The 14,474-nt window shown below is 33.1% G+C and overlaps 1 protein-coding gene and 1 long non-coding RNA gene across 2 annotated transcripts; both read right to left on the reverse strand.

The window, feature by feature from the left end:
• Positions 1-133: 133 nt before the first annotated feature.
• On the reverse strand, positions 134-3,033 carry LOC140052010 (uncharacterized). Its single transcript, XR_011845568.1, has 3 exons — positions 2,822-3,033; positions 954-1,084; positions 134-587 (listed from the first exon to the last, which is right to left on the reverse strand). It is a non-coding gene; the product is annotated as an uncharacterized lncRNA (long non-coding RNA).
• Positions 3,034-4,034: 1,001 nt separating this feature from the next.
• On the reverse strand, positions 4,035-13,766 carry LOC140050898 (broad substrate specificity ATP-binding cassette transporter ABCG2-like). The gene is made up of 17 exons (XM_072095893.1): positions 13,605-13,766; positions 11,466-11,680; positions 10,933-10,992; positions 10,530-10,644; positions 10,108-10,260; positions 9,357-9,514; positions 8,921-9,072; positions 8,642-8,713; positions 8,146-8,303; positions 7,714-7,779; positions 7,288-7,373; positions 7,046-7,135; positions 6,653-6,777; positions 6,266-6,420; positions 5,858-5,947; positions 5,371-5,456; positions 4,035-5,106 (listed from the first exon to the last, which is right to left on the reverse strand). Exons 1-17 carry the CDS (start codon positions 13,617-13,619, stop codon positions 4,959-4,961), a joined length of 1,944 nt encoding a protein of 647 aa, XP_071951994.1. The 5' UTR covers positions 13,620-13,766; the 3' UTR covers positions 4,035-4,958.
• Positions 13,767-14,474: the final 708 nt, after the last annotated feature.

Raw genomic sequence — 14,474 nt, forward strand, 5'->3', positions numbered from 1 at the left:
AGGAAGAACAGTAATAATGATTATTAACACTACTGGCAAGATCTGTGTACATGGCAAGCTGTGTAAAATATACATTATAATTGTAAAATATTTTATATCTATTTACATAATATAAATAACTTTTTACCGAAATAAAATTATGAATATAAAAATCTCTCTTATACCAATCTTTACATAATGTAAGATGTAATGGTATTTCACTCTTTCCTTGTAATACTAAGCGCGAAATTATTGTTAGGCCTATATGGACATACTGTATTAGTAACCGTGACAGATTTAAGTTGAACTAACTCGAAATATGCCGAAAAAGCGATGAATGTCAAATTCACTTCTTGGGTTAATCTTTCCATAAATTATTAACGTAAAACATTATACAAAATGGCAGAAAATGCAAGTGTAAGCAAACTTAGTGTAGGACCCAGATTTGAAGCAGTGTTTCCTACGTTACATCCATTGGTACGGCAGCAGAAGTTACAAACTGATGTAGTGATGCCGAGACCAGTGTGTTTACAGTATCCATCAACACAGTTACTGGAACAATCACGAACGAATTCAACGAGAACACCAGCAGCTTTCGTCTGTGTTATCTAACCATTGAAATTAAAAATGGTCTGTAAGTATACAGTCTGTTCGATAGTGACTGGAACGAATGAAATTAAAATGGGCTGTTTGAGAAAAAGGATGCCTTGGTGAAAGAAGTTTTCTGTTTCAAGTGTATCAAATACCGATAACAATGCTTTTGGAATATAAATGGTAGATGAACTTTAGTACAGTTTGTACTGTCACAGTAGTGAACACGCGGGGTGCATCTTCACATTTATTCGTCTCATTCAAACACAAAAGCATAAATTATGATAAAGAAAAACAAGACACAAATCTAAAAAGTGAACCTAATCAACTATCAAATATGTGTGATGATACAAGGCCCGATCAATATAATTTATTTTACTTACAGCGCAGGAATGTTCAAATGATTGGCAGAGCCTTGGTGTAAATGTTCTGTTGGGATTGTCTAAACAGTCGGTACCTAACGGTTTAGATTTGTAATATTTAGCGGTACAGTCATAACATCGTAGCGATCGTCCTGCAAAAAAACAAATTATTATTACTAGACTTCATTCATTGTACGTTTATTTCTATACGAATAATTATTATATTTCTAAACTTAAAGAAGAAATGCTGAAATCGTAAAAACTAATCAGGAGTCAGACCAAGTGGCGTAACGGCTATGAACGTTCACTGGTCAAGACCAGGGGCCCGGAGCATTGCCCAGAGGGATTAAAATATAACGAAAAGACCCCTAGCGTTAAGATCCCTAATCCAGGAGCTCCAGGCCTCTGTGTTACGCCACTGCTCAGACCATTGGACTTCAGTAAGTTTTTAACCTTTACATATTTGTTACCGTTAATTCTTTCAACACAAATTGCATGTACCATCCATATACCCACATCCAATATCACTAACGCCTATTATATAAATATAAGTCTACTTACAGTTCTATTTTTACCTAACGTGTTTAATTAATTATAACTTATTACCCAATGATTGAATACTGATCGTTTCTGTTAGAAACAGTCGTAAATATTGAACAAGGATCATGCAATAGTGTGTGTATTGTTGTATTGTATAATATATAATTAAGATTTATCTGGACATTTAAAATGCAGAGTTTTTCACAAATACAAAATTCGAAATATTGTTTCACACAATAAGTAAGAATAGTGAAGGCTTACTGCGTTACATTAAAAGACATTAGAAAACATAATTAAATAATTATTATCATTGCATATTCTATAATATGGTACAATTGGGAAAAATACATATTTTAAAAAAGCTTTACAATCTTATAGAGGTATACATTGTTTGTATTATTTAAGGATCAAAATATTTCTTACATCCACTCAAATTATTTTGTTCAGGTTGCGTCAACAAGTGTTAAAATCAACAACCTTATATCGTTCTAATAAGCTCGAGTCACATTGAAAGAAAGGAGTATTTCCAATTTCGCAAAATAATAAATGCTATTTTGAGTTTTGTGCAATATGAGTTTGTTTGAATTACCCATGTCCTTGGAAAAACATACATTGCAATATATATATATTATAGTTTTCCAGTAGGCCTATTTAGAGAGATATTAAATGCAGGTATTTTTTGAAACGTATATAAAGCCAAGACTGTAATGACAAATCGTTTTATACATTATACTATACTGTCTACCTATGAATAATTTTGCTATAAGATGTTTCAAAAGAAGATATCAATTTATTTCGCAATGTTATCAATTTCTACTTAATATCTCATAAACCGCATGTTATTGTGATGGTTCTTTTACTGTTTGTATTCATACAATAATGTTGTCTGCATTTATTTGCTCAAATTGAATAAGACCTACTACAATAAAACAATAAAGAATCATCTTTACAAAATTGTAGGCCGCAGGCCTGTGACATTATAATTATTATATCGTTAAGTTAGTCTATACTTATGATAATAATAAATACAATGTCAGTCAATAAAAAAAAACACAATCGTGTCTAAAAGTTTAAGTACAGAACGTTATATGTGAATACAAATCTTAAGCCTACATTTTCTAGATAATAGGCCTAAAGACCCAGTGAAAAGGTCACTAACAGCATAGTTACCAAGTAGATAACAAAATATTGCACTTTTTTCAACTAAGAAACACTAAATGTAATAGGTCTCGTATTGCCTATTCCCGACCAAAACAGATAATTATTTCTCTCGTTTGACAACGAAATAAACCACCACATATACATGATATATAACAGCATGAATACAGCATACTCATACAGTTACTTACCTAGTCTTGTTAATTGAAGAAATGCTAAAAGAAACAAAGTATTTAGAAATATACGCATCGCCTGATTCTCTTGAAACACGACAAATCAGATCATTGCCAATGAACCAACTGTTGTTGTGCGACAAAAACTTATTATAGGCTATATTTATCCAATAGCCTGGCTATGGTTAAGGAACTATATCGTTAATGGTGTAAAAAGTATGCCTATAGGAGTGAAAACGTGCAATCATTCAGGCGACATCAAGTAGAAATGGATAATCAATAACTACATGTAATGGCAAATTAATTTCTCTGTTTGTATTTGTTATTCCGTTGAATAACTCTAATATTCTCTTTAAAGCCAACATGCGTAAACATTGAAGAAATATGGATAAACATATTTTACAAATTAAATTTATTTTTACATTATATAGATGTTATGCTATTGCAGAAATTTGTCCCAGGTTATTGGCATTTCAAGCTGTATATTTTTAATTTCAAAGGAGTTTCTGAAATCTGTCCTACCCCAGAACACACCACAGACGGAACATACCGTAATTGCGCCTTTTTGTACCAAAACCCGCAAACTTTTATAATAATAATATTGATTGTTTTACATAATAACGTCTAATAGCCTTGTAGTATTAAAACCCGCAAACATATAATAATAATATGAGTCTTATATAGCGTCTAATACAACGTTTCTAAGCGCTTTACACACAAATGAATATGATTCCTAAAATATCCTAAGATAACCCGAAAACTAAGAGAAAAGCAGGTGAACCTCCGCTCCATCTTTCAGAACTTTGAATCTCCTATATCAGAGCTCGCCGTTATCCTTTTAACAGATTGAGCTTGCAGTTGAAATATTTTCGTTTTCTGGTCTCACAAAGAACCACACCTCAATGTGCCTTATTCAGACTAGCTTTGGATGATGTGCTATTTTGATACGTTTGGTATTATACAAATAATGAACGACCGTTCAATGCGTACTATTGCACGCCATGTGACCCACAATCGTCCAATCAAATGACAGGAATTTATATAGATGTTATAAAGTGTATTATTTGGTAATTTATTAGCGCGGTGGTTTGGACATTTGTTTTGTAGAGAACAGACATTTATCATTTTTGTTTAATGTTGAGAATTGAATGGAGTTATTATTGGTTAAAAGACGGGCATGTGAGAGGGTAGGCAATATAATTGGAGTGAGAAACTGTAAATCGTTGAAATTAATTTACAAAATCGATAACTCATGTTTCTTTTTATTGTTATAGGCCTATGTTTACAATATAAGAATATAAAAATATTCTTGAACATTTTGACGATAGAAAGACGATTATATAAACGGTCAGGACAACCAATTTTAAATTGATAATTATTAATTAAAAGTATCGTCACCTATATGTATTTGTCGCACACAACTGAGCATTTCGACTGCAACGTTGCCTTTCTCTGTATCTTCAAACCATCAATTAGCATTGTTTTTCTAATAAAGTATTGATTATTAATAAGAACGATAATAGCCTGCAAAGTTAAGACGTACTATAATTAGATCATTCTGCTATTTGCGCGTACTTTTCGACAACAATTTTCTTGGCGCGCCTGCGCAGAATATCTTCTTGATATGGTGTGTATGTCTTTGAAATGTTTGTCTCAACATAACTACAGCATACAGTATATCACATACCTTCTGTCAGGTATATTACATTTTATTTATCTTAAATCAAATATCTTTTTTAAGGCCTACAGTTGGTAGGGAAAACAAACTACAAATACAAACAACTTATTTATTTCAATAAAATACACACTAACTTGGTTAATACTGTGGGTTTACTGTATATCTAATCTTATATAATACGACTAAGAAATTGAATATTTAGTGCACAATATATAATACAGGCTTTATTTTATATGCAAGATATGACTAAAATTAAACTTTTAAAAATTGTAAAATCAAAAGACGTCTAAGACGAACAAATACTACATTTAAGACCTACTTATCAGCACTATAAGTACTATAATGCTCATTTTAACAAACCGTCGTTGGATATATACATATGGCATCTCGTTTTAAATCAACCTCCTCCTCACTCACTCATTTGCATTTTACGTATATTTTATTATTTTAAAATATATAAATTGTACGTTTCACTATCTATTTGTATTTTGGAATTCTACGGAGTTGGATGTATGAGAGTGTCAACAATACCAATATCATGATTCCTAGGGCCATTTGGTTTTGCCAAAGACCCCATGTGCTGTAGTCAATGCCTTGCTGATCCATATAAGCTTCGCCTGTTATACTGTAAAATAAATGGTATAAGTTAAAATAGTGGGAGCTAAGCTTGTGGAAGAATATGAATACTGAATTATCATAAGGTATTATTATGAGGTACGGGAGCCAGAAGGTAGAAAATACGTGTGAATGATATTCGGAGACTTTGTGGGATTCGAACTTATCAAAAATTATCCCAGTACAGTATAGACCTACTGACCTGAATATGAAATGGAAATCGTAAACAATATGGTCATCTTCAGTGTTTATTTTATTCTAACAAAATACTCACCAGGTTACTGGGTCATAGTAATGTGCACTTGCATTCAAAGGCGGATCACAGAACACCATTCCTTTTAGTTCATTTATAGTTAACGTCTGTAAAACAAGTAATAATTTACTTTTATTACAGAACATATATTATTATTAATTCAAAACTTCTATACAGAATATAATAACTGTTGAGCTTCTGTGCGTTTATACTGTACTGTATCTGATGATGAATTTGTTCTATTTTCGCCATGCAAACCACCTTCAAACAATACACTGTACAGAATAATAGGAAAGTATTGTTTAGGTCCTGCTGCAGGTAGTCGCAAATCGAAAGCTAGGGCCTACTATTTAGCGTCATGAACAAGACCAAACTGAACCTTTAGATATCTGAATATTATAACGTAACTTAGGGAGTAATTCAAATCAATACAATCACCGAGACCCGCATGGAAAATGCGATTGACATTCATAATTATGAATAATTAGTAACGTAAAATGGCACTTACATTAAGACTAAATCGAAACATGCTAAGGTACTGTAACCACTGCAGCCAAACTGGTAAAGATGAAATGTTTATAAAAAGCCCACCGAAAACCTAATGATAATTATAATGATTAATTATATATAGTAATTAGGATAGAAAATAATATACTGTATTATTAATTACGCACTAATTTAACATTGGTGGGCGTCTGCAAGTACAAGAGCCAAACTTCGAATGTCTGTGTAAATCGGGGTAATTGATCACTCTTGAATTATTATCTCATTTTCATCGGGTTAGGCTACATATTATTATAATCCATTCATTTGCCGCCGATAAGTTCCCTTCTTCCCAGTTTCCTTTGCCTTAGCTTCACAGTAATTATAGGTGTAGGCCCAGTCTTATTTTAGTTAATAGCACAATTATACTTACCACCATAATAATCATAGACATAGCTGCAATTAGGACGGCAATTCCATAAATTCCAACCGTTGCACTAATACAAAACACCAATGAACAGCCTGTCATTGTGGTCACCAGCAGATCCAATAGGAATATAAAGAAGTTTGTAGCAGTCGGCTGCAACCCTTTTAGAGAAAAAAAGAAAAACATTTGTGTTTTGTATTTTTTTAAAGTCTTTTTATATTTGTGATTTGAAATGTTGTACTGTAGGCTACAGTCCATTGAGATGTTTATTATAATGTACTATAAGAATAAATCAATTAATCCTACTGATTACCGCTGAAAAGAGAAAAGTTAATACAGTATTTGAGGCCTATACTTCCTCCCTTATTCTTTAAAGTGATGAGGATGATTTACCTATCATCCAGTACGTGATACAGCAATAGATGGTTGTAGGCACAATTCTCATTGGAATAAGATCACAAAGCACCATTGAAAAGAAGTAGGCAGATGCACGATAGAAACCGCTTGCAGATTCATGCCTGTAAATGAGAAGGAAAGGAGAACAAAACCATAATATTAGTAAATGTTGACGCTGACGTTAGGATTTAGGCTATAACTCTATCGATTTTATCAAAACATTCACCCTTTTGATAATAAAGGTAAAAAGCATAAACTGTATTACTCGAGAATGGTGGACCACAACGTTAACTTGTCTGTTGGTTCTTGATACATTATTATTGTCAGTTTATGGAGTTTTTTGTTGCTATTTTCAATATCAATATAGGCCTAATAACATTTCAAACTTACCTAAATATTACTCTTTCGTAAATAAAAACCTCCAGGGCACTCATGTTTCCGAAAGTGACGTTCATAATCATAAAGAAAAACACTCCGATTCTGAAATATAAGAATTCAAGTTGTTTTTTCAGTAATCATTTATTATGTATCATAACGTTACCATATTTTGATGATGCAATGTAAATTATTATAGAACTCAACAAGGAGCACATTGTCTAATGTTTTGCGAATATTTTTAATGTTTGTAAAACCTGTTTTGTATTCCTGATGACTGTGAGGTATCAAGCTGCCAAAATAAGCCGCCAACGAAGATACCCAACACAACCATAATCAAAACCTGTGGAAAGACGTTGAACAAATTCTTGTACAATTTAGCAAATTCAAATTTTACTCGGAACATTATATGTATTTTCTGCTGCCGTACTATTGGAAGGATATGTGAACATTGAAGCAATAAGCAACATAGGCCTACTAAAATCTTCTAATATTAAAGCTCTGTCTCTACACTATCAAACTAGTTCGACAAAAAAAAGTGATGTGCCCAAATATGGTAGTGATATGCCCAAACATGGTAGTGGTATGACATCATCATGCCCATATATGGGCACATCATTTTTTCAACACTTTATTATATAAAGTTGATAGTGTAGACAGAGCCAGACTCTTGAACAGTTTACCTGTAAGGACGATGTCTGTGGATTACGAATCATGTTTGTAAACGCCCTTTTTGATAGTACAGCAAACTAAAACAGAAGTTGGTGGAAACAAAATAAATGATAAATAAATTACCTTTTGATGTTTTTATTGTAATGTAATGGGACCTATGGAAGAACAGTTTTTACTGAAGAGGTCACCCAGTATAAAGAACAAATAAACAAAATTTTAATGTAAATTAGAACTCAAATCAGCAATTTTTTGCTACTATGTTTTAAAAATTAGGAAGTTGAATTTCAATAAATACGAATAATACAATTGGTTGGTGATAGATGACAGCTAATCATCAGCTTGATTGACGGTTTTAAGGGAACAAGGAACTCAGTAGGTAATCAATAATTACTCAACTTGACAGATAGGTGAGGTATTTTAGTATTTACTAACTATGCTCCTACCTGTTTGAAGACTGACGTTGGATAGTCAATAACTTGTTCAACAAAACTATCTGATCGGTGCAAACCTGTAAGTTTTCTTTCCTCTTCCTCTAATACTGTGTTGTATTTTGATTTATTAAAATATTCCACCAATGTCTTGGTACCATCTATTGCATTTTCTATTTTAAAACATACAATGTATACACGTGTTTATCAATATACAGTTAAGTTCACACATTGTTTTGGGGGATAAGACTTCACGGTGGGATAGACCGTCTAAAAAGTCTAAGTACAAGTAGGCCTACATTATATCAAGGAAAGATTTGTACAGTGACACTTTTACAAAATGTCATTACTCTCCAATAGAACATAATTGAAATAAATTGTTTAAGAACGTATCGATCTGAAATACATTTACTTTTTGGTTAATAGGCCTAAAGCGTTTGTGGACTAAAAAATTCTCATGGAAAATTCTACACTGCTGTCTAATTAAGGCATAACATGTTGGCCTACATACCACTTTGTTCTTGTTCAATAATAACGTCGAGAAAGAAATCAGCCGGGTTGTTGAACTCGGGGCAAGGATACCCTAAGAAAGAAATTTGAAAAGTATAAAATATGACGACCAAAGAGTTTAGTAAGTTAAACATTCGGTTTTTTATTCCACGTGAAGCCAGCTTTTTTTCTTCTTTTTTTAAAATTAAAAAGCAAGTCTATTCGTGGTGTTTTTCGTTATTGAATATAGACCGAATCTATTATATTATTAGTAAATGTTGAAAAAGTGAATCAACTTTACCAGCGGCTCCAAAGAAGTCATTCGTCTCGTTTGCTGGTCCGTGATACACCGTCTGGCCTAGACTCAGTAGATGTAGCTTATTGAATTGACTGAAGATGGAATACCGTGGCTGGTGAATGGAGAATATTATAGTGCGTCCACGTTTAGACAACCTGTAACATGAATGAAAACTTGGATTACATTTTATTAGCGTAAGCGTGATTAACACATTGATGTAGGGCGGCCCTCTGTTTCTTCGGTTTCATAGTACATAATTTTGAGTAGGCCTAGGCCTTCTACAAAGATGCTTTGTTGATTTAGTGCAGTTTCCATCGTAAAAACGAATAATGTTGTGTGTGTGTGCGGTTTTTATAACAGAGTAATATCTAGCAATTTGGAGGCATGTATTCAATGTCGTTTTTTAAAAGAAGCAAGAACAGATAACGAAAAAACGTACTGAGCAAGATTTGTCATGACCGATTTGGCCGTGCTTGCATCTAGGCCCGTCGTTGGTTCGTCCAGAAAAAGTATTCTTGGCTTAGTTACCAATTCCATCCCAACATTTGTTCGTTTTCGCTCACCTCCTGAAATTCCGCGGATGAAAAGAGTTCCAACCTGTTGATTACAACCATATAAATCATTTGTTTATTATTTATATTTTAAAAATAGAGTGAGTAGATTGAGCGGACCATTTATATATGAATGGGTGGATGGGAAGGTAGTGAATATATAGAATACCGGTACACAAGACGGCGAACTACACGACATAGAAGTGATTCCAATAATTTTAGTAGTTTTACGTTTTTATGTCAGTACATTTTGTTTGTTCCATACGCTACATGGAAAAATATGGACAAGTATCAACTTTGGAATGTATTGGAGAGTAAGAATTTAACAGAAAACATTTTGTGGAAATATAAAGAAAAGTGCAGCCGACATCGTCAACATTGATTCTGAAATCAACAACAAATAAGAATCAATAATAATAATAATTGGGGAAAACAATGTTATATTATTGCATTATATTATTTTTATTATATGTTCATTATCAGTTGTATATTTACAGTATTATGATTCTCTGTATTTTGCTTTAATATTTGTGGAAATAAATATTATTATTATTATTAGTATTATTATTATTATTATTATTATATCTAATAATTAATTCGTAAAACAGAGATTGACCCGTAAAATAAAATGACTTTTACCTTTGAGTCTGCGCATTTTGTTAATCCTAACTCTTTTATTATGTCATTGACTCGTCTTCGTTTTTCAGAAGTAGATATTTCTTTTCCTAGTCGAAGTTCTGCGGAAAATCTCAGATTTTCTTTTACTGACATCGTTCCCATAACCACGTCATCCTTTTTGAATAAAAATACCTTATTTTATTTCAACTTTAGTAACGTAGCCTACTGCTCATATATTGTATATAATTAATTAAACAATAATAAATGCGGAAACCATACTCTTCAAAGCAGAAGAGTTATTGTAAAGAACTCTTATAAGTGCGTGCACTTTCATGTCTTCCGAATAAAAGACATCGTAACTTGCCATACAAACAACAGGTGTAGACCTAGGGTAGGCCATATCATGTTTGACAACACTGATGCACATAAATGCATTAACCTACCTGAACGACATAGCCGGATATTAACCGGAATTGTGCTGGTTGTGGCTTTCCATCAATTAGTACTGCCCCTGAAAGTCCTTTAGGATGCTTTCTTGCCGCTAACACGTCTAATAATCTGAGGAAAGACGAAGCATCTGTAAGGATATGGAAGAAAAATCCTTCCATCAACTACTCATTCGGTCGCCGTTCATCTTAATCTAAGTACTTCCTATCCTTCTCTCCATCTACTGTATCCTAAAATATTTCCTTCTATTCATACATTGCAATCCAGACATCTTTCTATCACCACTCCATCCTTCCTTCCATCTCTAGCCACTATCCCTTCACCACCCTTTTCTCTATCCCTGATCTTTTTTCTCCCTTTCCACCATGTAATCATTATTTCTCAGTACAGTATACTTACGACGTTTTGCCACTACCTGTCGGTCCCATTATTCCATTCATACCAGGAGCAAAAACACCACTAATATGCAGAAAGTATAAACAATATACGTATTAATAAAGAATACAATGAAAAATCAGCCCAAATCAAAATATGTTTTACTGTAAATACTTTTAAATTCTGCCGTTTAATGTCATCACAGGATCCAATAATTATTGATAATCTATCTAAATATTTATCATGCTTATAAGTTAAGATATATGTTTTGGTCAGTGAACGAAATTAATTAATTAATTTTTCTTGTGACCATAAATTGCTTTATTTTTCAATGTAATTATTATTTTGTTAATAACTAGGGGCCAGAGGCCTAAAGTAAATAAAGTCAGGCGATAAGCCTGAATGAATGAATGTATTTCTAAATACAAGTACAAGTACTTCCTTCCACTTTTGTTGTTTGTCAGTCATACAGTCGGTCAAGTCAGTGAGTCGGTCATTTGTGTAACGGTCAGCCAGATCATTTTTTAAAGATCACATTTGGCTCCAGGTAACCCTACCTAATGTTTGTCAGGATGTTCTTGTACACGTCTTTTCCAGCAGCTTTGTCCAAAACTCGGTAGCATATATTGTGGAAAGATACAACTGAATGGATGTTAGTGGACTCAACTTCCACCTTGTGGTGATTGTCATCCGCGGCTTGGTAACTGGGATGTAACCCACCAACACCAGCGTACGATACTTCTGGATGTCTTCCATTACCGAGCAAACTTGTCTTTAATAATAATAATAATAATAATAATATTAATAATAATAATAATAATAAAAGAAAGCTATTTAAACACGAGGATAATACAATACTAGGATATAGACCGTTAATTGTACTTCCAAACTTCAGTTGGTTGTTAGAAGTAACTAAGACCTAATAGTCTATAACCAAAGACCTGTGTTTCGCAATGCGTTATTCAAGACAAGTTGTGAAAATACATGTATTTGTTATGCGCGATTTGAACGATTTGCGCAATTTAAAATTGCGCAAAGAATTCCTTGCGCAATTTGAATTGAAACATCTGTTTCAAATTGCGCAAGCAACGTATTAAATTGCGCAAGTAATCTGCAAATTGCGCAAGGTTTTTCGACAGATTGTGAAATCATGCACACCCATATTTTCATAGTAATTTCTAAGAATGATTCAAAATTAAACATAATATCGCATTTCCTTATTTTAGTAGTGAAAATATTGTTATTGTTAGCATACCGTCGAAGACCCGACAAAGGACCACAAAGGTGGTGTTCCCGGCGGGCGGCTAATACTATTACTACATCTAGCCAAAGATGCTCTCTATAGCCTACTGTATGGCTATGTTTTGATAGCAGGTCTAAACGTTAGTGGCGGTAGACATGTTGTGTATTAGGCCTACTACATTAATTTTTGTTATTTTTACATTTATTTTGATTTATTTTAAGTTGCAATGAGTGATAATATTATTTAATTGTGTATGCCATTGATGTTGTGTATATACACATGTTATCTTCGCATTTATTATGTTTCATTTTGAGTTATTAGTTTCTAATAAATTATCATTGTTAACCGATCGTCGACGTTAGCACGCATTCTGGTAGAATTCTGCTGCGCAATTTGACAATTTTACAAATTGTGCAGCGCAATTTGAAATTGCGCAAGGATTTTCTTGCGCAATTTGATATTGCGCAAGTTGATTGCGCAATTTGAAATTGCGCAAAAAATTCCTTGCGCAATTTGAAATTGCGCAAGAACTTTGCGCAATTTCAAATTGCGCAAGGAATTTTTTGCGCAATTTCAAATTGCGCAAATCGTTCAAATCGCGCATAACATATTAATATACGAATGGCTGTTTATTTAATGCCCTGGACCGTAAACATACAGGCATGAGGGTATGACAACAAAGCACTAGGCCTATTAATTACCGTACACGTCTAGTTAAAAATGTATAGTTGATATATTATTAGTTGAGATAGATAAATGAGAATTACAGAAGGAAAGAATTCTAAAATAGGGGACAGGGCGTTTCTACTTTTTTATTTTTGTAAAAAAACTAGTCAATTGTTTCTTACGCAGGTTGAAGATTACATTATGAATAAAGAAACCATTTTCAATTGTCGTATCTTAATCTATCGATTTTTGTGATAATGCACCTTGCGATCAAGGCCATCACAATTACCTACGGATGCCAGGATGACCAACGTTTCCTAAATATAAAGTGTGAAGGTTCGTCTAAGCCAGGAAATTTCGATAAATATACAGTGCATTTGGTCTCCTTTCCATACAAAAGAAACACACTCGTCCACCCCCATTTACCCGGGTCAGATGAAAATTGTATTAAATTAAAGCTCCAAATGATCACTTTTTATTGAATGGTTTTAAAAGAACATTATATCTGGTACTTTGGGAGCCTACAATCCGTTTGTTGTATAAAGTATGCTTAATTATATCTATTGGACCAACCAATCTTAATTGCTACCTTTAATTAAATTGTTAAAATGTGTTTGTTTTTTTACGGATTCGACCTCCCTTTGCAAAATGCTGGTATAGGCCTAATCATTAATATTGCATGGACGGGCATGGACTACATATTATTCTAGTAGTAGTACGACCATGCAATGTACGACTGAATTGGCCTACAATTTTGAGTGTGAGTGAGTATAGGTAGGCTACTTACCTTTTCTGTCATCATGAGATACTTTCAAAAGCAAGTTAATAAGTCCTCTCCGAATATAATTACAGTACTAGCATTTATATACTTTAAACATGTCATCGATATCTATAGTTGAAAGTTTGTTTTAATAACCCATTCCGTTGTTCCGCTTGAAAAGATAACGTCCTGGTGACATAAACTATCACCTATATCTCACAGATAGACTATCAACACAATGGAATTAAATGATCAAACATGTATACAAGTAGGTAAGGTCACATGTCTGTGTATAGTCTATTCTATAATCATGATTGCTTTACATGCGATACAAATTTCGCAATATTTAATATTAAGCTCTTTTATCATAAGTGGGCTATAACAATTGTCATGTGTAATAATATTATTATATAAGAACATATTACAGTATTATTAAGCCATTTTTATTTAGAACGTATACTTATCTACGTCTAAATCTAAAAGTCACGGCGTTCTGTTGCAATAATTTACGTCTAATGACACCGATTGGAACATGGCTGATCTACATTCTTTGATGTGTAATTATGTGTATCAATGTAATTCTGCGGGTATTAAATTTATCATTTTTAAATTACCGGTATTGCTTTGAGGCCTAGATGTCCATAATATTCTGTATTCATTATTTAAAAAAATAATACTATTAGGCCTAATCACTACATTTTTCTATTTTGAATTTTTGAAATCGTTGATTCCCTCTGAGCTTAAACGAACAAAAAAATTCTACCAAAATGAAAAGTACGTCTACGAAGTAAATTAGCGAGCTTTCGTTTTAGTACGGTAAACGTGCAGTACGGCCGGTTTAACCAACCGTGACCGTACTCATTTACTAGGTTCCCGTCATGTCTGTTTCTGTTTCGT

Source organism: Antedon mediterranea, chromosome 6 (assembly GCF_964355755.1).
Source record: "Antedon mediterranea chromosome 6, ecAntMedi1.1, whole genome shotgun sequence".
Taxonomy (NCBI): Eukaryota; Metazoa; Echinodermata; class Crinoidea; order Comatulida; family Antedonidae; genus Antedon; species Antedon mediterranea.

Coding starts and splice junctions, on each gene's coding strand:
- LOC140050898 (XM_072095893.1), bottom strand. Junction 10,261..10,529: donor TATCCGGCTATGTCGTTCAG/GTAGGTTAATGC, acceptor TTATTCAAAAAG/GATGACGTGGTTATGGGAAC. Junction 5,107..5,370: donor TACTATGACCCAGTAACCTG/GTGAGTATTTTG, acceptor TTTATTTTACAG/TATAACAGGCGAAGCTTATA.